The sequence below is a fragment of the Rhamphochromis sp. 'chilingali' genome (assembly GCF_963969265.1).
Source record: "Rhamphochromis sp. 'chilingali' genome assembly, chromosome: 21".
NCBI lineage: Eukaryota > Metazoa > Chordata > Actinopteri > Cichliformes > Cichlidae > Rhamphochromis > Rhamphochromis sp. 'chilingali'.
In genome coordinates, this window is record NC_137949.1 from 25,749,017 (window position 1) to 25,771,694 (window position 22,678).

At 42.5% G+C, this 22,678-nt stretch overlaps 3 protein-coding genes across 3 annotated transcripts; all 3 read right to left on the minus strand.

Annotated features, from left to right (window-relative positions):
• Positions 1-2,611: 2,611 nt before the first annotated feature.
• Positions 2,612-7,066, minus strand: LOC308389693 (procathepsin L-like). The gene is made up of 8 exons (XM_080871182.1): positions 4,947-7,066; positions 4,572-4,676; positions 4,191-4,333; positions 3,858-4,055; positions 3,576-3,767; positions 3,090-3,255; positions 2,874-2,979; positions 2,612-2,748 (listed from the first exon to the last, which is right to left on the minus strand). Exons 2-8 carry the CDS (start codon positions 4,669-4,671, stop codon positions 2,649-2,651), a joined length of 1,005 nt encoding a protein of 334 aa, XP_080727308.1. The 5' UTR covers positions 4,672-4,676; positions 4,947-7,066; the 3' UTR covers positions 2,612-2,648.
• A 2,070-nt stretch (positions 7,067-9,136) lies between these two features.
• On the minus strand, positions 9,137-14,532 carry LOC308389008 (uncharacterized protein). Its single transcript, XM_080870098.1, has 2 exons — positions 9,662-14,532; positions 9,137-9,194 (listed from the first exon to the last, which is right to left on the minus strand). The coding sequence occupies exon 1, from the start codon at positions 14,297-14,299 to the stop codon at positions 9,962-9,964; it is 4,338 nt and encodes a 1,445-aa protein (XP_080726224.1). The 5' UTR covers positions 14,300-14,532; the 3' UTR covers positions 9,137-9,194; positions 9,662-9,961.
• Positions 14,533-16,336: 1,804 nt separating this feature from the next.
• Positions 16,337-22,274, minus strand: vgll2b (vestigial-like family member 2b). Its single transcript, XM_080870099.1, has 4 exons — positions 21,943-22,274; positions 21,186-21,528; positions 18,825-19,271; positions 16,337-18,359 (listed from the first exon to the last, which is right to left on the minus strand). Exons 1-4 carry the CDS (start codon positions 22,027-22,029, stop codon positions 18,316-18,318), a joined length of 921 nt encoding a protein of 306 aa, XP_080726225.1. The 5' UTR covers positions 22,030-22,274; the 3' UTR covers positions 16,337-18,315.
• Between the last annotated feature and the right edge of the window lie 404 nt (positions 22,275-22,678).

The following is a 22,678-nucleotide window of genomic DNA, read 5'->3' on the forward strand; positions in this document are numbered from 1 at the left end:
ATCTGAATTAACTTGAACAGTATGTTACAGAACAGTGTGAGTGCACTGAAGGCCCAAGGAGCCACACTGTTTCTGAGGAGGAGCTGGTGCTGTGGTGTCCATGAGCTGATGTTGGATGGCATGTGATCAGTTGGTTAGCTGAGCTGTTTGCTAGATTAAGGCTACCAGACTTCACACACTACCTAAAAATTCTTCCTTGCTTGCTTACACTTCATTACTGAGTTCCTATACGTTTACATTTGCCAGTCAAATCATCTTTCACTTTTGCATCTTTATTTTTTAGTGCTTTTGATGAATGATTCAGACTCACAACCTTTCAAAAGGCACAAAATACTAAAAATAAAAACAGTAAAACTGTAAATGGAAACATTAAGCAAGAAATGTTACTTTAAAAAAATAAGTTCAAACACAGAGGAAACCACAACGGAGACATTTCTCTACAAAATGAAGTTCCCACTTCTGAAACTTCTTGCCCACAGCTGTTATTTTTCACCTTAGGTTTGCGAGCCAAATGTCAAAGAAGCAGCCAGTATGTGAGGGTGCATCTCATTCCACATTTCAGACTTTTCTAGTTCGTTTTGAATTAATTAGCCCAGCTTAAAGTAATTTATGTCAGCTGAAGCTCAGCTAATGTGGCCAAAGAACCATGAATAAAATTAAGCAAGAATCAGTATAACATTAAACGCCCCTTTCACATATTTTGAGAAAATCATAATTGATTGTAAAACACATAAGTTCTGAGTGAGGTGAAGCAAACAGACGCTACTTTTCTGTAATCTTTAGAAAAAATACAAATACATAATTTGAGATAATGATCAAGTATTCTTTCTGTCAGGTACATAACTTCATCCAGATAAGTTGTTGTTTGCTTGTTTGTTTGTTTTTTAACTGGTATACTACATGCTTATTTGTTTGTTTTTTATAGAAATTCATAAAGTCTACCAAACTAAACTTCTGTCTATAAACTGTTGGACAAAGACACATTTTCTATAGATTTGCTGCTGCACATCACCGCAATAACTTTTAAATCAGCCATATTTCAGCTTTAATTCGGTGGTTTGGCAAAGATTTTAATTAACGTAAGCACCTGTTAATTAAATTTTAATTACGTGTTTATGAATTAGCTGCATCAAACTGGCTGAAAGTATTAGCTATATTTATACATAGACCTTATTTACAAACATTCATTCTGTTTAGGAATAAACTAAGTCATAAATGCAGCCTAAAGATCAGACGATCTGTCTGACTTTGTTTGTTCCATCATTTGCACCAACATCTCTTTAGGTCCTATCTTGAAATTACAATGAAAGGTTTAAAAAAAACAAGGCCGCACTTGCCACAAAACAAAACTGTTTGTCACTGACTTCTCTAATTACATTTGAGGCTCTAATGAAGAACTATAAAAATGACTATAATAAAGTAAAATGTTTGTTAAACCTGCCGAATGTCATGGTCCTGGGCCATGTGGCCCCAGTATTCTTAGTTTTCATGTATTTTTGTATTTTGTTCTTTATTTAGGCCATGCTTCCTGGGTTGATCTGTTACGTTGTTCCTTATGTGTTTTCCCTTCGTGACTCTTACCCCCTGTGTGCCCCTCTGTGTATTTATGAGCCCTTGTCTCTCTTTGTGCTTTATTCTATGTTTTCCCCAGCCCGTTATGTCTGCGTTCTCCCCGTGCTCTCTCTCCTCCTGTTTGAACCTCTGTGTACTTCCTGCTTTACTTTGCCCATCTCCCATCAGTGTTACGTTCACTCCTGCCGTGTCTTGTTATGATTATCAGTGTCACCTGTGTTCCCCGTGTGCATCCACTTCCCCTGATCTTCCCTCATGTGTATTTAGTCTCTGTGTTTCGTACAGTCTGTGTCGCGTCGTCTGTGTTCTCACCCCCATGTTTTCACGATCAGTCTTTTGTGATCATCTTCGTCTCAGAGTTCTCTTAGTTTGTCACAGTATTAGTTTTCCCAGTTTAGTTATAGTTTAGCCACGCTATCCCTGCTGTGTTTGTATTCCTGGTCTTCAGTCATATTAAAGGCTCGCTTTCTGTTAAACTCACTCCCGTCTACTCACTTGTGTACGCTCCTGGGTCCATTACACACACCACCGCACGACCTGCCTCTGCAGACCGTGACACTGAACTAAAGTTGAAGGTCTGCACTTCAGTCGCATCTGAACTGTATGATTTAAAATTGTGTGGCGGGACAAAAAATCCCACTGAGGTTGAATATCTCTGTCTGGATAAACCACTGAATGGTTACAAAGCCAAACACCCCCAACAAAGAGAAACGCACAAACAAATGTTTAAATCACTGTGAAATATTTTATTTATTTATATTTATTTACAATTTTTATATAAGTTTCTATTAAACATAAACCAGGGCAAAGGGTGACTCTTTACCCTGAAAAAAAAAATGAAATAATAAAAATAAAATTAATGTTGATTACATGCCACTGATCTCCGCCTCACTGAGGAAACCTGCAAATGTAATCAATCAGTCAAACTGTGGGATGCACAAATATTTTTATATTAATCTGTGCACATGATCATAGGTTTGATATGTTTAAAAGGAATTGTTAATGAAATTGTTAAAAAAAAAAAAAATCTTAGTAGAGCTAGAAAGAAAAAGTAGTTTAAGTTTCTTCTGACCTCTTCAGACCAGAGGGTAGCTTGCTGCAGTAGCAATCCCACACTGGTTGGATTTGTTCCTGCTCATCTTAATGTATCCCTTGTCTCCCCATTCAAGACCCCAGCTGCAGAAAGAAACAAATTAATAAACATTTAGCAGATATAATATGTAACCGAATGTAGCGACGTAATAATCTACATGTATTACCTCTCAGTAACTATTAGAACGAGCATCAATCAAGTTATTTACCTGTTCTTGACCAGCCAGTAGTCATTTCCGTCCTCAGTACCATAACCCACAGCCAGCACACCATGGTCCAACTGTAAGCTGCTGCACTGGGGCTCATTGTACACTCCTAGAAATACATATCATTTAGACTGAGAGGTTTAAAAATAAATAAATAAATCTTCACATTTCTTTCTCTATATAAGATTTTTATTTGGCTCTTTCAACACAGTGTTTTACCTGATTCGTAGAATTGGAATGACATCTGAGAAGCATCAATGGCTACAGAAACGGGTCCGATGGTGGCCACAGCCTCTTTCAGGGCGTCTTCATCGCCTTTAGTCACATCAGTATAGCCGGTGGATGTGGCTCCAATATTATCAGGATTATAACGGCATTTTCCATCCTAGTCGAGAGAAAATTATCTACTGACACATTTTGCAAGTCGCTATTGTAAAAATATAAGAGATGAGAGCATTTACCAAGCGCTATAATTTTAAAGATAAATATAAAAGTAGTCAATAAATTGACCTTGATCAGATTTGCGTCACTAGATATATTTTTTCCACAAGGTGGCAGTAAAGTACACCAGTTGTTTGCAAGTCTATCATGAATAATTGTCTTTTCATCTCCAACTCTGTCATTTGTCAAGATAATGACAGTCAAGTGATGAACAATAACATTATAACATTATAATAAGCACATTATTCTCCACTCTTTTATTACCTCGGCCTCATAAGGGTAGGACTCCTCAGTGTCAATCCCTCCATTTGCTTGGATGTACTGGAAGGCGGAGTCCATCCAGCCTCCACCGCAGCCCTCATTGCCATAGTCTCCCGAGCAGTCGACCAGCTGCTGCTCGCTCAGAGACACCAGCTTTCCTGTCTTCCTGAAGTGCTGACCCTCCAGTGAGCCAGTCTGCAACAAGCGTCAGTCAGTTTGAAGCCAACAGTCGAGCAAAGTTTCCTGCTTTACAATAATAGAGAAGACTACGTTATATGTACTCACTGCACTGAAGGCCCAGCAGGAGCCACACTGCTTCTGATCCTTGACATCAGTGACATATCCCTTATCCCTCCAGTCAACAGTGTCGGGCAGATCAGTACCTTCAGGTAGTGTGAAGAAGGTAGAGCCACGGCGAGGCAGAGAAGCATTGAAGGAGTGAAGGCAGCCCTGGGAAATCACTCGCTTGTACTCTTCATTTTCCTGATGAAGAAGAACATAATTCTGGGCTTATTGGGTTGTTATCCAAAATGCTATTCTCTGTGTCGTTCTCTGCTAATTGCAGTGAAAAATGCTGATGACCTACACATAAAAACCTAAACAGACATACAAACATACCATGTCAGCAAAGTAGGTCATGCCGAGGCGGTAGGACTTCAAACCCTGGTCTGCCAAGATGTTGTGTACAAGCACAAATTTGCGGTTGTTGAGCCAGATCTGCCTCCGGTGAGCCTCCTCTGATGGAGAGTGGTAGGATCTTTCTGCCATTTTGAAAAAACAATTGTCAGAAAGAGAATGAAGGAACCAGGATGAATCCTTAAATATTAACAATCTAATTTCCAGTAAGAGATTTTCCTTTATTCTAGTCTTATAATGTTTTACAAGCATGTGAGCGTGAGCAAGGCCAAATTTAAGGGTTCCTTTAAGACCACGAAACATGATGAATATCATTTGACAAAAAGCTCAAACAAATAGGAGAGGAAGAGTCTGCTGTCTCACCAAACTTGAGTTTCCAGGCATGAAACTCCAGATCTTCCAGAGAGATGCTGGCACAGCTGGCCACAGCCAGAACAGCAGCAACAACAAGCAGCAACTTCATCTTGACTGGACACAAGCAGAAAAAGACACAGATCCTGTGTGGTGTGCAGAAAACCAGACAGATTGTTTCTGATGCCTGTCACATCAGCTTTAACTCTCTATCGTGATGTTGGATGTCACTTCCACACTACCACAGTATCCGCTCTACGTCCTGGTTTCTTTAACTTTCTGTTTCATCTCTCCTTTCTATTCTTTCTCAAATGAATGACTCTTTCATCATTCTGTCACTAAAAAGTGTAGTCTGTGTGTGCAGTAGTCTGTGCTGTAGCTACTCACCTGGCTCGATGTCAGTGTACGTGCTGAAGACTGAGGTAGAAGCACCTGTGGGTGTTGTAGAGCTGTCTGAGGAGTTCTTATATAGCCAGCTACAGTTATGACTACAGTATTCCAGTCAGGTGGCTGTCAGCAGGTCACAAAAAATATGGCACATGAAAGTCAATCATTGAAACAGACAAAGGTGGAGTTATACATTAAGAGGAGGATCGCACGATGACACTGTTTTGAGGAAATATTTTAGTCAACCTCAGCAAAAACACTGAACATTACTGTCATGAATCCTGTTTACTGCTTTTTTCTTTGGTTTTTAGGTTTTTTTGAGGGCATGATCAGTTTTGGTTTAGTCATATGGATTCACGTTCAACAAACACCATATGTCTGTATGTGTTATTGTTATGTGTTTTCCCCTGTAATCTGTTTCCCACCACAAAGAGATGGGAAGTCTCCAAAACGAACAACAGCAGAAAAAACAAACAAACAAAAACAAAGCAGACATACAGAAACAACACAGCGTGTGTGCTAATGTGTCATCCACCTGCGAGCTGAAACCTTAAGAAGAAACAGATTACATCATTCTGGAAAATATGCAAAGTCCTCATAGAGGTGCTTTTATTTCTTGAAATTGTAGGTGGCACCTCAGCTAACACCCACTCAGTGAATGTTGTTTAATGAGTTACATGAATGATCAGGATGTATTTGAAGTGTTACCCCATCTTTTTTCTTCTTTAAGAAACTGAAATGATGTATTGTCTTCATATGTACGCATATAACCTCTCGTAGACTGATTAAAGTCTCTAAATTTTCCCACAAATATGGAATTTTTGTCCCCTTTTGTCTGAAAGTTTTCTTAAGGTTTTGAGCTATGGTGCAAACAAGCACACAGCCACACACAACTTCCGATAAACTCTATTCTGAGTTTGATATTGTTTGATTTATGATTCATGCGGGTTTCCACTGACAGTTATTCAACACTTCCTTTCTGTTTCCACAAACACATCCTGTTTTTAAGCTTGACTGTAAGGCCTGATTTTCTGGGCAAATCCCACCCATCTTTATCAGTGCAAATACAAAAATGTGCATTTTGTCTTTAAATTCTTCCCTGTAAGTAAGATATCAGCCTTTTTTTTTACTGGCAATTTATCTTCTGTAACTGACGTCTGTCTGGCTGGCTGACTAGTGGTCACAAGGCTTTCAGTGTTACGATAGCCATAAAGAAGATGTGGAGTGGGTGGGAAACTAAGAACTAAGCAAAAGGTTTACAGATTTCAAGGAACTCTTATTTTAGTTTATGTCATGCATCTGACATCCCAACTGAAAGCACAGATATCAGTATTTTGTACACAAGATTGGGGTTATTTCTGTCAGAAAAGTGCAAATAGTTTGAATTCTAATACCTCTGGATCAATAAAAAAAAAAACAATATGCTGTTTTCTTTCTATGATAGAAATGCATAACTATTGCTACAGTGTAGCTTTGCAGTAGTATTATAATGCTTTATATATTTTCAGCAGTGGCTAATGTAAGGCATGAGAGGACAGTTCATTAGTGGTAGAAGAACACAGTTTTTGTTTCGTTTTTGTTTGTTTTTTCACTTAAGTGAAAGTAATACTACTCTGTAAAATATATTTAAAATTAAAGCCTGAAAGTCAAAATCCTCTAAAGTGAAAAAACCTATAATGTGTGAAAAAAAAACAACTACAGCTGTTAGTATGGGAACCAGACAAATGTGTAGAGTCATGAAAACTATTCACAATAGACGATCGTAGACAAACATGAAGATTGTAATAGATAATAAAGTTATCTTTTTATTATTATTTTTTATTATTAGGAAGGTTGATTTTATTGATTTTATGTGTTTAATTATTTTATTATAATAAATAAATGTCATTATTTTTTTCCTGGGGGGTGGCATGTCTCCCAGCTAGATAAATTAATCTCACATAGTATTAAAATGATTTGTTTTTATTGTGAAGTCCAGCAGAAGTGGTCAGGTGCAGCATAGCGTGGATGCATAACAAGTAACAGGTTCACCGTGAGTCAGCACAACAGCAATTACGAGGGTGGAAGTTCACAAATCAAAGTTTGCACATTTTTGTCTGCTTGTTTCGGGAAAAATGTGGAAGTAAAGCATGTGAACATGTTATGGTAAATGGGTCTAGGGACTTATCTGGAAAAATTAAAAGTGAAGAAAAAAAGTTTTGTGTGTGTTTTGTGATTTCTGCTACCACTTGTTTATACTACATCACATGTGTTTCTTGCTTCATTTTTATTTGTCTCCTTTAGCTTGCACATGATGATTGTATCAGTTAGATATTAAAAGTTAAAACAGCAGGAAAGTCACATGTTTAAGAAATTCAGATGAGTAAAGCACAAAACTCAAGTTTACTGTGTTTTACACTCAGTAATCAGGTTATAAGATTCCAGTTTATTTAAAGCAGGGAGGATGACAGTTGATCACTGAGTGAATCATATGATTATTAAAATAAAAGTTGAAGATTTGGATCACAAACATGTAGTAAATCTGTATTTGTATATAATGTGCCATTTGACTCTAGAACCTGTATCATGTGACTACCACCAATGAGCCATCATATGACTATTGTTTTGAATCTGGGTCAGCATAGGGTTTGTCTTATTATAAACTCTTACTGAAACCAATGCATAGTGCAAGTGAGGCAATCAGTGGTTCTCAGAAAGTGCTCAGTAATGTTGGCCACTAACCTTTGCTCCCATATGTTGAGATGTTGTCCTGAACATGTTGTTCTCAAATTTCTGTGCCATGTTTTTTACACATGATTATGTATTATTTTTTATTAACAGACAGTCTGTGCACATTTATGAAAATGTCTTTTCAGTGTAATGATTATATAGCTGGAGCAAATGCAAGGGGGTTTTTTTTTTGCATTGGGCTCGTTAGTAGCTATTGATAAAGCTATATATAATCAACCAAGTAATCAACAGTGACCTCTGTACTAAGAGATAATACTGGTCAAATAGTTATAAAAAATGAGCTAAAGTAGTTCTTGGTTTTGACAGTTGATCTGACAGGTGCTCTCCAGTAGTCACGGATAAATATGCAAAGCAATTTATTCGCTCAAAGAAGAAGCTCATGCTATTTTTTAATTCTTAATTTTGTGTTTTCATAGCTAGTTTTAGTTAGTGTTGCTGTAAAAGCGCCATAAACTGTGTCTTGGCTGCATTACAGCAGCTCAACCTGTTGTAAGTGTGCCCCGTAAAACCTTTATTTGTTGTTGGCTTTGCAGTGCTATAAACACACCAGGAGATGTCACTATTTCATTTGGAATATTTCAGTTTACTAACAAACATGGAAACCACCAAACCAAATCCACTTTCTGTTAGTAATAAAACTAACGAATCAGTAATTAATCAAATTAAGCTACAACTTTAGGTTAAATCAATTTTAATTTTAATCTTGGTGTTATCCATAGTGAGTCAATTTATGCCTTCCTCATACAAACTACACTTGAATGTGCTGCTTCACATTATGTGGGATTTATTGACAGCCATGTACTGTAATGTGACAATATCTGTGGCTGCACACTTACTATGGATTAGATCCTGGAGGGTAAAAAAAAAAGAGGCTAGTGCCAGCAACAATACTAGCATGAAAAGGCTGTAAGGTGGTTGGAATGGGAAGCTGACAGGAAAGCTATCCCTGGTAAACTCTTTTAATTTTATTACTCTACATGTTTCCTCAGATTAAAGCCAATCACATAGTTGGCTGCTCTCTTAAGGGGGCGAGGGGTCACACATAACAGCCACTAAATTGTGACGGTGGCCAAGACTGGCATACCTTAGGGCATAATCTGATTATCAGATCAATAACACAGCAACATTTGGTGCATAGCTGGGATGGCTTGCTTCTTCTCTGGTTACACGTGGCTGGCATTTGCCACTCATTCCCACTTTATAGGTGACAAAGTGTGAATGCAAGCAGGAATTCAAATGGAAGGCCTTTTAAATAAGACGAGGTGCACAGCGTAACCTTGATCACATCTGGCTCTGCTACTGTATCTGGGAATCAGACAGCTATGAAAATGTCAGGGCACCCAACAAGTGTGCAAAATTAGTGTCAAGCTCTCTAAGTTTGTGCAGCTTCCCCGCTTGAAAGGGATTGATGCATCTACCACAGGTGTTTAACTGGGTTTCACTCAATGACCAGGCAGATCTTTTGTTTTCCTTTTCTTTAATCTTCTTTTCGGCCACAGTCAGCCATAGGTGAAAAACCTTTAAATACAAACCAAAAAACCAAAATACAAATTATGTTTGTTATCACACATCTGCAAATATTGTAAACAATCCCAAACACATTTTCTTTTTTAAACACATCAATGCAGTGCGCAAGCTTTGTAGTACAATATTTACTTGAGTATTTTTAAATGCTCAAATTATGTAATTCACTAGCAATTGTACATACACCTTGAGAAATACTGCTTTCTATTAAAGTGCTAAATTAAATAATCAATCTGCATTAGAACTTGAGCAATAACAATAGTATTTATAACCAGCTTCTCTTAACCATATGCAAGCATTAACAGTCTTCCATATACAGACCAACAATAAACAATGGTGCCGCTCGTAAACAGGCGACCAACTCACGGCACAGTGCTAATGCTACGTAAGCTAGCGGCAGCCGCGATTCTTTAGCAACTCGCTTCAAAGTCTTTTACCATAGTCAGCAACCATTCCCTTACCGGCTGCCTCCCTGGCTTTGTAGATACTTCAGTTCCACACAATATTCATGTTGGCAACAACTTATTGAAAGAATTATGCTGGGCTTTTCCCGAAAGTGGCAACTTCCTGTTGCTCCCCAGTTCGCCTTCTTTTTCCTTCCCGACAGAAACCCAGACACAAGATTAGTTCCGCCCTCCAGTCTGTCACGTTTACTTTTTTTCCTCAGGGCTCTCCACCTCCTACTCGGTTTGACTTGACACCTCCCACTCGATCTTCCCTTGGAACACAGGAGATCGCCAAGTTCACAAGCAAACCGCAGTTTAACTCATCCCATTTAAGCATGACACTGACGACTTGGTCCCATTTTGCTCCTCCACAGGTAACAGAACAACTAGACGTCTGACGTCTCTATGAAGGATGGTAGCTTGAGCCACTGGAGTCGCTCCTCTTGAACTAGAGCTTAAGTCCTCCGCCCTCAAGGACTTAGCCACAGAACCACTGTAACTTGGGCATACCCGGACATTGACGTCCCTCACAATACCCTTTTTGTCTGGATTAGTGCTGACAACTATGCCCATTTTGAAGTGCCCTCTCAGCGCATTCTGATCACTTAACCAGACGACATCTCCAACAGTGACATTTCTGTGTGCAGTGTGCCACTTGCTCCTTACAAACAAATTAGGGCCAGCAAGTTGGCTCCAGGACCTCCAAAACTTGCTCACTTCTGCCTGGATTGCTTGAAGTCTCTTATAGGGGTAAACGGAAAAGTCAAACATCTTGAAGTCCCCACTTTGAGATGCTCGACCAAGCAAAAGACTGTTGGGTGTGACGTAATGAATGCAACCTTCCCGACTCTGTACTCTGGCATCAATCGGGCGCTCATTTGCAAGGTTAGCTGCCACATGAAGAGCTGTCTGGAACTCACTGTAACTTAGCCCAGACTCCCTTCCAAGACTCTGGAGTGCTCTCTTCACAATGCGCACAGCAGCCTCAGCAGCTCCATTTCTATGTGGGGAATCAGCCGGATTTACTTTCCACATCCACTCTGTTCCATTCTTTGCTGCAGTCTCCTCCAAGACAAACTTATTCTGACTTTCCAAGAATCCGTAAAGTTCCTTCAAGACAGACTTTGCTCCTACGAAATTAGTACCTGGGTCTGACCAGATCTTTCTTGGATGTCCTCTAATTGCTGTAAATCTCTGGTAAGCCATTAAGAAGCCTTCAGTCGACAAGGAATTTACTAACTCCGTGTGAATCGCTCTGCTGGCCATACAACAGAATACAACCCCCCAAACCTTTATCATGACTCTTTTCTTGATGTCATCCTTCACTTGGTAGGGTCCAAAGAGATCCACTGTTGTGAACTCAAAAGGTAAAGCAGGTTGAGTTCTTTCCGGAGGTAAGTCGCCCATTATTTGCCGGCAACTCTGTGCTTTTGCTTTCCGGCAAACCACACAACCATCCACAACTTTTTGAGCAATCCTTCTCCCTCTTATGACCCACGCTTTCTTCCTCATTCTGAGCAGGGTCCCAGCAACTCCCTCATGACTCTCATTGTGGGCCTCCCGAGCCAACAGTGTAGAGATCCAAGCATCATAAGCCAAGATGGGAACACTAACCTGGTCTTTCTTAAAAGCTTGCACTCGGCCGCCACAAACAAAGAGCCCAGAGCTTGGGTCTTTGTATACAACCAGTCTATCTGTAGTAGTGCTTGGGAAGACAGCGCTGTCTTGTGCTGCAAGGAAGATGTCTCTTAGGGCATCTTCACCTTCCTTCACCGAAATTACTCCTACCAACGGGACTGCCTCCCACTTTGGGTCATTAGCAGCTGGATGTCCCCCAAGAAACTTTCTAGCTGCTCTCCAAGTCCAAGCAACTGATCTAACTAATCGAGTTAGGTCAATGAACCGCTTGACATCTACAAGGTTCTTGATGACTGACCCCGCAGGTGGCCTTCGCTGCTCTCCCTGGGCCTCAGCAGCCCGACTTCGCTTTTCTTCTTGCCCTTTTATCTCGGCCCTTGTCAAGGCAGCGACAAACGCCTTTCTTTGCAGCTTATTGACGTTTTCTTTGGCAGTGGTGGCTAACTCTTTAGCTGACCTGACTGGCCACTCGCACACCGGCAAACTCAAGAACTTTGGACCATTTTGCCATTCTGAGTCTTCATCTAGATCCCTGGGACTAGCTCCTCTTGTGACTACATCCGCAATGTTCTGAGGGCCAGGAACCCACCACCAATCTTGAATCCTTGTGCTGCTCTGTATTTCTCCAATCCTATTTGCAAAAAAGGTCTGGTACCCATAGCTCTCCCGCTGTATTGCCCCAATGACGGTTTGGCTATCGACAAAGTGATACCACCTCTCAACCTGAATCCGGCTTTGCGCCTCAAAGTATTTCTTTAGGCGTGAGCCAAACACTGCCCCACACAGCTCTGCTTTGACAACATCCCCTTTGTGGTCCAATGGTGTTAACTTAGCTTTGGACTCCACCAACCTGATGATTGGGCCCTGATCTGAATTCCACCTTAAGTACAACACTGCCCCATAGGCTTGCTCACTTCCATCGGAGAAAGTAATTGCCCAGGGTTCTTCGGTGAAGCACGGGGGAGTTAGCGCCCTTGCAAATGTGACTTTGCTGAGCTGGGCATACTCCTCAAAAAGCCTAATGGCGTCCTCCCTCAGGGCATCTGAGAGCGCCATATCCCAAGTGTCCTTGACCAAGCAGCTTTCTACTTTTGTCTCTTGGAATGCCCTGCGAACTAAGATTGCTCCTTTTTGCTTTGCAGGAATGACCAAACCGACTGGGTCATACAACCCTGACACTTGGCTGAGAAGCTCTCGTCGCGTCAGTGGGTTTGGCGTGTGGGTCTTAATCTGCTCCTGGGCAAGGTCTTGGCCAACTCGCATCTTTTTCTTCCTCTTGGAGAAGTTGATTGCTACCATGACATGAAGCTTGTCTTCTTCCACTATGTAACCCAGACCAAGAGCTTTGCTTTCTTCGTCACGCATTTGGTTTGGTAGGACAATGGTTTTCATTCTTGTTTTCTCACCCTCGTCATTGCGCTTCCTCCTCCCACTTTGACCAGACAAGACCCAAGGTTTCAGCTCAAATCCTCCAGCCTTTAGGATCTGCTCAATGTTCTCCGTAATGACTTTTAGTTGGTTCATGTCATTGTGAGAGGTAAGGATGTCGTCGACATAGCTGTCTTGCTGGAGTACACGACGTTCCTCCTTGAGGTGGGAAAAGGTAGAAAGGCTGGCAGTTTCACGCATTGCCAGCTGTGCAATGCATCCTGCCGGTTTATCTCCAATGTTCACCCTTGTGATGGCATATTCCTCTAGCTCGTCATCCTCAGAGTCCCGCCAGAGGAACCTATGCAGATGCATCTCTTTGTCTTCTAACCAAACTGAATTGTACATCTTTTTTATGTCACCAAGGGCTCCGTACACTCCGCCCCTGAATCTGAGGAGAACTGCTCGAATCTGGTTGAGGACATCTGGACCCTTTATTAGCAGGTCGTTCAAGCTCACACCTCTAAACCTCTGGCTGCTATTCCACACAAGCCTCACTGGAGTTGTAACAGAGTGGGGATTCGGAGCAATGAGGTGGCTCACGTACCACACTGGCCCATCCCAGTTACTGATCATGTCCTTGGACAACTTGACTGCGGCTCCACGCTCCACCATGTCATGCACCTGAGCGGCATAAGCAGCTTTCCATTCAGGCTCCTTGGCCAATTGTTTCTCTGTCCGGAGGAATGTGCTCTCAACTCCTTTTTTGTTATCTGGTAAGGATACTGGATCTTCAGCCCAAGGGTATCTGGTATGCCAGTGTGGCTCGTCGCTGTGGCCATCACCCGTGACATAGGTGAGTCCTTCTCTTATTATTTCAAGCTCTCTCTCCTCGGCCAGTGTCATTTCTTTCCCACCTGGCTGGCAATTTCCGCAACGACAACCCCCACACTTTGGCTCACATGCAGCACCAATACTATCCCACTTCCACCACTCTAAGAATCCTCGACTGGTGGTTGAGGTACTTGACCTCTGAAGCTTAGCAGGAACATGCTTCCTTGTTGAAGACTGGTCCGAGGCCTCGCCAATGAGCTCCTCATACTTGACAGCTGCTGCTCTCATTGACCTGGCAAAGTGTGTCTTGGACATGTGGGCAGAGACAGTAAGCTCCTCGAAGAGCTCAGGGTGAGTTCCCCCAACTGTCTTTCCAAGTGGCCCATCCCATAACACAAGGTCACCGATGACTCTGCTCCTCTGAGGCGCTAGCCGACCTTCTTTATGACTTATAAGCAGATGAATGTCTTTCGGTCTTACAAGATCGTTGAGTGGTATATCCGGAAAGAACCTTTGTAGCTGACTCGGTGTGACATGTTTGTGGACTTCTGCTATGCTGTCGAGTCCATAGCAGACCAGTTGGTGTGACCTAAGGGTGCCTCTAGGCGTTCTGACTCGGATCTTTAAAAGATACCGCCTTGTTCTCACGTGCGTTTTCATTGCCCCTACTCCATGAACAACCAGAGTGATTTCTTCACTTCTTAGGTTAAGACTGCTTGCAGCCCTGTGGGTTATATAGTTGGTGTCAGAAGCCAGGTCAATTAATGTCCCAATCTTTTGCCCAGCATTAGCTGTGACCTCAAGGAGCATCATGATTACTGGCAGCTCTCGAAGCCCACCTTCAAATAGGAGGCTTGGCTGCTCCTTGGTGGTGCTGCATGTCCTAGATGCAGTGTTTGAAAACGCATCCCTGCATTCTCTTGCCAGTTCAGGTGACAGTTTTCTGAGGAACTCCTCCTGATCCTCTGTACATTTCCTGCTGACCTTTCCTCCCTCTGGATCAGATCTATTTTGCTTCCCTGCTGCACTTCCCTTCCTCACCTCAGCATTAGGGCATAGGTAGTAATGGTGCTCCGCAGCGTGTGCTTCTTTGCAGCCTGGGTTTTTGCACAGATAAGTGGGTTTGCAGTATGACCCTTTGTCATGAACGTCGAGACAACTCCAGCATGCGCCTAGTTTCTTAATTGCGGCCTTCTTTTCTGCAAGCTTTAATGTCTTAAATTGCCTGCAGAAGTAGAGTTTCTTTTTATGCTTTCCATCACCGCAGACCACACACCCTTCATCACTACCTGATTTGGTGAATTTGGTTCTGGAATGTTTCAGCTCCACTCTTTCTCACTTACTTGGCTCTTCCTCTCTCAGATGATCAAGCTGTTCATATATGGTTTCTTGCTCTTTGAGGAATTCCAGAAGACTATCAAATCGTTTTTCTGGGGTGACCGTGTTTCTACTGTCAGCAACATAAATAAGCCACTCCTTTTTGAGTGTTTCCGGAAGTTTACTTTCAATTGACTTTGTCACCAGTGGGTTTTTTATGGCCCCCGTGTCACCAAGGTCAACCAGGTCTTGAAGTGCCTTCTCCACAGCTTGAATTAATTCCACTATTTTTCTTGGCTGGTGGCTCTTGACAGCTGGCATTCTCTGTAACTCCTCCACTATTTCAATAGCAATTGATGTTTGATTGCCGAACCGATTCTCCAAAACACGAAAGATGTCGTCTGCAGTGTTGTAAGTGGTGAGTCGAAGTTCTCTCGTTATTTTCTCATCCACACTATCAAGTAGCTGAAACTTTTTGATCTCTTTCGAACCAGATGGCTCCGCCTGCCCCTGAAGAACCTCCCATTCCTTCTTCCATCTGTGGAAGTCTCGTTTATTTCCAAGAAACTTAGGAAGTGCTGTTGGTTTCAGCTTGATGATTGGCATGGGGCAGCTGGAGGTAACTGGCAATGATGACAGGTGATCAGCATCCTCCTTTATTCTCATCTCCAGAAAGTCAGCTTTTCTGGAAACCAGCCTGGGGACGCAGAGTTCCAGCTTCTGTATATTGCTTTGAAGATCTCTCCGAATACCTGATGGGATCCAATGCTTCCACTTGCTATACCTCTCCTTTGCCACTCCCACCAGTTCTTTCAGGTGGCCAAGAACGAAATCATACACTTCATAATTACCGTCAGGCGTAATGGCAGCAACATGTTCACACTCAGCCTCTGCTGCCTGTAGTGCTGTGGACAATTCTGCACTTCCAAAGTTGGCCCAGAGAGCCTCTCTGACTAGGGTTTTTATTTCCTTCAGTTTTAACTCACATTCACTTGCAGTCTTTGCTAAGTCGGCTCTCTGCTGTTCTGTCAGCACAGCTGCTTCACTTGTGTCAGGCTTTGCCTCTAGCTCTGTAATGAAACCGGCCTCTAGATCATCATTGGCCTCCATGACTTTCTCTGCTTCCATCGTCAGTCTATTGAAACTGTCTTTGAGTTCTTCTTCAGTCATATCCTCATGCGTCCTCGTAATGCTATTAACCAGACGAGAGAATGATCTCTTGGCTGTTGCCCTCACTCCTTTGAGTTGTTCAACTGACTTTCCAGCAGCTTGGTCTGCCATTTTTGTGTGCTCAGGCTTGAACTGGGGTTTATTTACTAATGGGAATGGCACATGCAACTTGAGGGATTCTCCGAATTTCCTCTTTGCACTAATTATTCCCTTATCCCAGGACTCCAGGTCATTTTTCCCAGATTTGATTTCCCGGTTTTTCACTGTCAAGCTCTCTAAGTTTGTGCAGCTTCCCCGCTTGAAAGGGATTGATGCATCTACCACAGGTGTTTAACTGGGTTTCACTCAATGACCAGGCAGATCTTTTGTTTTCCTTTTCTTTAATCTTCTTTTCGGCCACAGTCAGCCATAGGTGAAAAACCTTTAAATACAAACCAAAAAACCAAAATACAAATTATGTTTGTTATCACACATCTGCAAATATTGTAAACAATCCCAAACACATTTTCTTTTTTAAACACATCAATGCAGTGCGCAAGCTTTGTAGTACAATATTTACTTGAGTATTTTTAAATGCTCAAATTATGTAATTCACTAGCAATTGTACATACACCTTGAGAAATACTGCTTTCTATTAAAGTGCTAAATTAAATAATCAATCTGCATTAGAACTTGAGCAATAACAATAGTATTTATAACCAGCTTCTCTTAACCATATGCAAGCATTAACAGTCTTCCATATACAGACCAACAATAAACAATGGTGCCGCTCGTAAACAGGCGACCAACTCACGGCACAGTGCTAATGCTACGTAAGCTAGCGGCAGCCGCGATTCTTTAGCAACTCGCTTCAAAGTCTTTTACCATAGTCAGCAACCATTCCCTTACCGGCTGCCTCCCTGGCTTTGTAGATACTTCAGTTCCACACAATATTCATGTTGGCAACAACTTATTGAAAGAATTATGCTGGGCTTTTCCCGAAAGTGGCAACTTCCTGTTGCTCCCCAGTTCGCCTTCTTTTTCCTTCCCGACAGAAACCCAGACACAAGATTAGTTCCGCCCTCCAGTCTGTCACGTTTACTTTTTTTCCTCAGGGCTCTCCACCTCCTACTCGGTTTGACTTGACAATTAGAAACAGACCGAAAAGCCCTCATCACAGATATGTTACCTGACACCTGGAGTCTTCCCATGGAGCCAAATTTCTTCAGGCTAATATTAGTATTTATTATCTAGAAATATTACTCTCTTATATTCATGTTGCTAACATCGTTCAAGGTAAACATTTATGAGATGTGACAATGAACCATAAAAATATTTATTGACATCACATTCTTGGACACGAAAAAATGAGCACACCGAAAAAATAATCCCACAAATATTAAGAAAGCCAAAATTCAAAATTTCCACGAATGACAGAGAACAAAAGGACTAAAATGGAACAGCATCAAATTGAAAGTTCAGTTTTACCTGATAGTTCTGAGCAAACAAATCGTGGTAGATGCGAGAGATATTCTCCACATAAGATAGATGATAGATCTGGTATGGTCAGCTTTATCACCGCTTTTAAAATATATATATATATATATATAAAGCACAATCAGCTTGACACAAAAAAATTCAGAACACTGGCCAACCTAATATTTTAGAAATGCACATAAACACCAATAAATATAAACACTTTATTTCAGAGAGCAGTATTATATAATAACAAACACAAAAGGCCTCATGATAACAGTCACAGAGCTTAAACTGCCATAATTGCTGCTCTTGTTTATCACTGAATGTTGCATTTGTGAAATGCAGATAAGTGGATAATGAAAACCACTGTACCAACACAGAGCATGAGACAGAGATAACCAGGGACATTGGAGGAAATCCCTACTCTCTGCTATTCATCCCTCTGTCCCTCCATTCATCCTTCCATCTCTCTGTCCTCTGCAAAAAAAAAAAAAAGAAGTCTGTTGTGATCCTGTCTTTCTCAGTCCAAACAGGTCACTGTGGCTCCCACCTTGCCAAGGTCTGTGCAGTGACAGCAGAGGGAGACCAAAAGAGCTGAGAAAAAGAGAGCAACAGCACAGATTACAGACAGTTCGGACACTCTCCCTCTCTCGCTCCCTCTTTCGCTTTGCTTTATCTCCATGGTGCACACATGTCGACCTGGAGCAAGGCTGTATACTGGCAGGGGAGGCTAGAAACAGAGTGAAGGGGGTGGGTAGATGGGGATGCAAAGTGTGTATGGTGGAGGGGGGCGGGGGATAAAGGGACCTGCTGCGACAATAGCAAAGTAGGTCCAGGGACTAATTGGATCTGGTAATGGCTGGTCACTGTGACTGAAGGGCTCGTTAGAACCAGTAGAGCTCCTTGCCTTTCTTGTGCTGCTGGAGACCTGAGGGGAAAAAAAGAAAAGGATACAATGAGGAGGACAATGGTGAACACAGAACACAGGTTGTCATGGAGTCTACTTGTGCCAAACATCCTGTTTTTGTGGGGTGGCGGGGCTCCTGTGATGATTATGATGTGTTGTGTGCATTTGTGAGTGTGTCTGCATGCGTGGGAGTGTCTATAATGGTGACTGAGTTATTTAACTTCCTGAGCGTATATATGTTTGCATCTGATCATTTGTTTTCATATATAGAGCATTACAGGGGCTGAAAGCTGGTATAGCAGTGTGCAACAGAGTGTGGGTGTTTGTGTAAATGGTTATTTGACTGTATATTATTCATGAATCTTTGATATTTTAAAGTCAGGATTGCTTGGTGTGTTGTGTTGCTAAATTTAAAGGGATGAAAGTTCAATCTTGCACTAAAACTGCACTGTACCATCCAAAAGCCTCACATGGTTGAGTGGTTACCTGCATCCATGTTGAGGGCCAGGGTCTGGCTGACATCTCCTGGGGGGAGCAAACTGGGCCATGAGGTAGCGGGCTCCAGCTTGCTCACTTCATAGTGGCTTGGCAAGGTGGGAAGATGTGGTGGCCTCACGGTAGGCATGAGTAGGGGCCCATAGTGGGGCTCCAAAGCCGAAGGTGAATAAAGTTCATGGAGAGGCCGTGGGGGGCCGTAGGCTTGGGCCTGAGGATATCCCCAGCTTTCTGGTGGGTGAGGGTGGGAGTGTGGATGAGCGTGTGGATGAGGATGAGCGTGTGGGTGCTGCAGGCTGGGGTGTAGCCCTGATGCGTACGGGTCCATGGAATAGGAAGGTGCACCGGTCTCACAGTGGGAGCGACTCTGAGGCGAGGAGTAGTTACTGTCCCAGAAGGATGGGGGGAAGCTTCGTCTACTGCTAGGCGACGGGGTATCTAATAAGGGAAGAGGTGGGAGAGAAGAGGTAGGAGGAGGCACAACAGTCAAACTTCGGCCAAGTCATGAACTGTTGCACAACTGCGTAGTGAATTGAATTGATTTATAGAAGCAAATGGAAAGGCTGGAGCTGTGCAGGAGGAGCAACACATACTAAAACATAGATGTCACTCACATGACTGCTACACCCTCTGGCCCAGATATCTTCCCCATTGGATCATACTGTCACACCGTCCTAGCCCCAACAAGACACAGAAATAAACACAACCACCTTCGAGCAGACAGAGGGGAGTGAGCGCTAAAGAGAAACGTAGAAAGCGCGATGTCCCTATACCCTGGAATTCTATATAAGGCAGGCGCTCTGACCTGGAACGAGCCCAAGACTCACAGGGTCTTAAATCACTTGCTGTGGTGACATCTCTCACTCTCCTGTCAGCTCACTACTTTTGAAAGTCTCACAACACACTCAAGCCGACACAGACACACACACACACTCAAAAAGCAATTCTAGCCCCGTTCTAGCACCCGCCAACCCTCTCTTCTGTCTCCTGCACCCCCACCTGTTGTTTTCTCTGCTCCCCCACCCTCCTCGCCCTTGACAGAATGTCAGCAAGCCATTATATGTTTTTAGCAGTATAATTTTCCCATGGGATAGTTATATGAAAAAAAATGCCCTATGCATCCCCCCAAGAGGCAGCGTTTCCCACTGCCCATATCACAATGACCGCAACTTATATAAATCTGACTGGCAGGTGGGCAACTGACTGAGCAACCATTGTGGGGCAAGAGCTGGAGCAAGAGACAGAATGGCAGCCATGGAGACGTTTGAAGGGGATACCGCAGCGAGGCTGTGCGCTTACGGTCATGTATAAACATAGCATCTGTTGTGAGGCAGGGAGCGTGCACTGGTGCTGAAATGAAGACGTCCGACTCAACAAGGAAAGAGACTAAAACCGACAGAGCAACAGAGTGAGTAGACGCTTTAGGCCCTACATGGATATCCAAGGGATATCGTCAAGCTGGCAGCAAAAAAGAACACTGGCATCTTTAAAATATTCATTTCGACATTTTTGTTTACTTTACATCCTGGTGCAATCAGATTTAAAATTGTAAAAAGAGGAAAGGAACATCTTTATTTAACACTAATTTGAGCTTTTATAGGATTCTCTGGATGATAGTTATGGATTATCTGTACTTGGTATTAACATAAGCCACAATAAACTCATAAATCCATAGCGTTTCGTGGAGATAAAGTTGCCAAAACATACTGCAATCACAGAGTCATATTTAGACCCGGGAGGCAGATATTAGAAATCTGACTATAGCTAGGTCTGATTTTGGGATTTTCACAGACAAAACCAACAATGCACGCTGACTCTCTTGTGTCTTTTTTAAACCTTTTAGCCTGGAAGAGTCAAAGTAGACCCATTTGACTTCCAACTGCGCCTAACCTTCCTGACCCGATGCCCCGACCTTTCCAGGGACAACTTTTTGAACAAATGAGCCCTTCAACTGACCAAATTACCTGTGTGACACTCTGCTGCGCTCCCTGTCAGTTCAGCATGTGTGGCCTCAAAATCTCATGCAATATATCTCAACTGTGACAAATATGCCACCTGTGCTTCCCTAAATACATGGGAGGAGAAGGATTTAGTTAGGAGAAACCCAACAATCGTCATGTAAACACGCCTAGAATAAATTAGTCTATTAAAGATTTGATCAAATTGATTGGTGTTGCTTTATTTTTGTGCATATACTGCACAAATTTGATTTTTATAAATACATCTTGAAATCTTTTGTTTTTTGTTTTCAGTTTCTTTAAGAACACCAAACATTCACTATGACTTTGTATTGCTGGTACAAGGACCTTTATTTGAGTCAAATAATCTTTCTGCATGCGCAATGAAATTTACCTGTTCCCTGATGTTCTGGTGCTCGACGTTTGCCCTCACCATCCATATAGGAGCTGAGGGCTCTGGAGAAGTGCTCATCCACAACGCTGCTGATGTCTCCCTGGTAGTAGGTGAAGAGGACACAGCGAGAAGTCAGGTATTCTGCCTCGGGAGCTTCCTGCTTCTCTTTGGGGCCTTCTTCTGGTCTTGAAGCCGCAGGAGTATAGGAGGAAGAAGAGCTGGATGAAGCAGAGGAGGAAGTTGATCCTCCAGTGCCTGGGCCCCCAGACATCCCCTCGGGGCCGTTGGGAGTGTCCATAAAATCCCGGCAATGAGATGAAGTGCAATTTAGACCTGTGGCAGCCTGGCGCGGTGTTAGAGGGCAGGGAGAGGAAGAACAGGGAGAGAGTTGAAACAGGTGTTGCAGAAGACAGTTCTGGAGCTGACTATGAGACATTTTGACACGATGCTCTTCTTTGTATGAGGCAGCACTGGTATGTGTAATCTGTGTGTGCGTGCGAGCTGCTGTGCGCTAATTAGTGGGTGCAGAGTGACTTCTGTGCTTGGTGTGACATGTACAGATATAAAGAAAAAATCTCAATAAATCAAACTAATTCTTAAATCACAAACTTAAACAAATAAATAACTTTTTGAAACGGGTTGTTTGCTTTTACGCACAAGCTGCATAAATTAGCATATCTGTTAACTAGCACAACAGGCTCCAATACTTGAGATGAGAGTTATCACAAGAACGTTTCCACATGTGCTCATTTCTTACCTGGAAGTTACTGATAAAAGCGGGAGCAGTCGGTGCGTACGATGCGTAATGTCCATAGGCTGGGTACATAACATCCAAACAGCTCATGGTAAATGAGCGATGTCTTCAATGCTCTGTTGAAACCGACCTTAGTGAGAGAGAGAGCGTCAACATTCCGTTTATGTCGGAGAGAAATGAGCTTCTTAGTCGCCGATCAGTGCACAAAAGCCCGTTCCAGGCTCGGCATAGTCACTCCAGGAGGAGCGCACCTCTCCGCTTTCATTGCGTGCGCCACACAGCTGCGGTACCAAAATGTGGTGAGGTTTATGGAGCAAGCATGAGGGTGTCCTGTCCTGTACATCTTTGTGTCAACCCCTCCCACCTTTACCAGCTCTCAACACCCCACATCACCGACATTAAGACTCCCACTGGCATAACATCTATAACAGATCGCTTTCGAGCAAATTTGACACACTACTGAAATTAACTGCCTGATGGGTGTAATCGTGTAAAAGCTCATTTAAAACATATAGGCGTAAATTATGTCAATATTTGTGAATATAAAATTGAAAGAGTGGGCAAGAGTGTATTCTAGAAAAGCTGTAAGCACACAGTAAATCATTATGACTCCAGACCATCGTAATCCTGGTGTAGAAAAAAAAGGGTTAAATAGAATGTCATCTAGTTACACAAATAGATTTGGATGAAGTCACTGAGCTTTATAACTGGCCACACAACAATGAGCACATGATACACG

Bases quoted from the DNA above. Each gene is read 5' to 3' on its own strand.
- LOC308389693 (XM_080871182.1), bottom strand. From the start codon at position 4,671: ATGAAGTTGCTGCTTGTTGTTGCTGCTGTTCTGGCTGTGGCCAGCTGT. The intron at 3,768-3,857 runs GTGAGTACATAT...CGCTTGTTGCAG, and splicing joins CCTGCTGGGCCTTCAGTGCA to ACTGGCTCACTGGAGGGTCA. The intron at 2,980-3,089 runs GTAAAACACTGT...ATGTATTTCTAG, and splicing joins ATTCCAATTCTACGAATCAG to GAGTGTACAATGAGCCCCAG.
- LOC308389008 (XM_080870098.1), bottom strand. From the start codon at position 14,299: ATGATGCTCCTTGAGGTCACAGCTAATGCTGGGCAAAAGATTGGGACA.
- vgll2b (XM_080870099.1), bottom strand. From the start codon at position 22,029: ATGAGCTGTTTGGATGTTATGTACCCAGCCTATGGACATTACGCATCG. The intron at 19,272-21,185 runs GTAAATTTCATT...TTCCCTTATTAG, and splicing joins ACCAGAACATCAGGGAACAG to ATACCCCGTCGCCTAGCAGT. The intron at 18,360-18,824 runs GTAACCACTCAA...TTTTCCCCTCAG, and splicing joins GGCCCTCAACATGGATGCAG to GTCTCCAGCAGCACAAGAAA.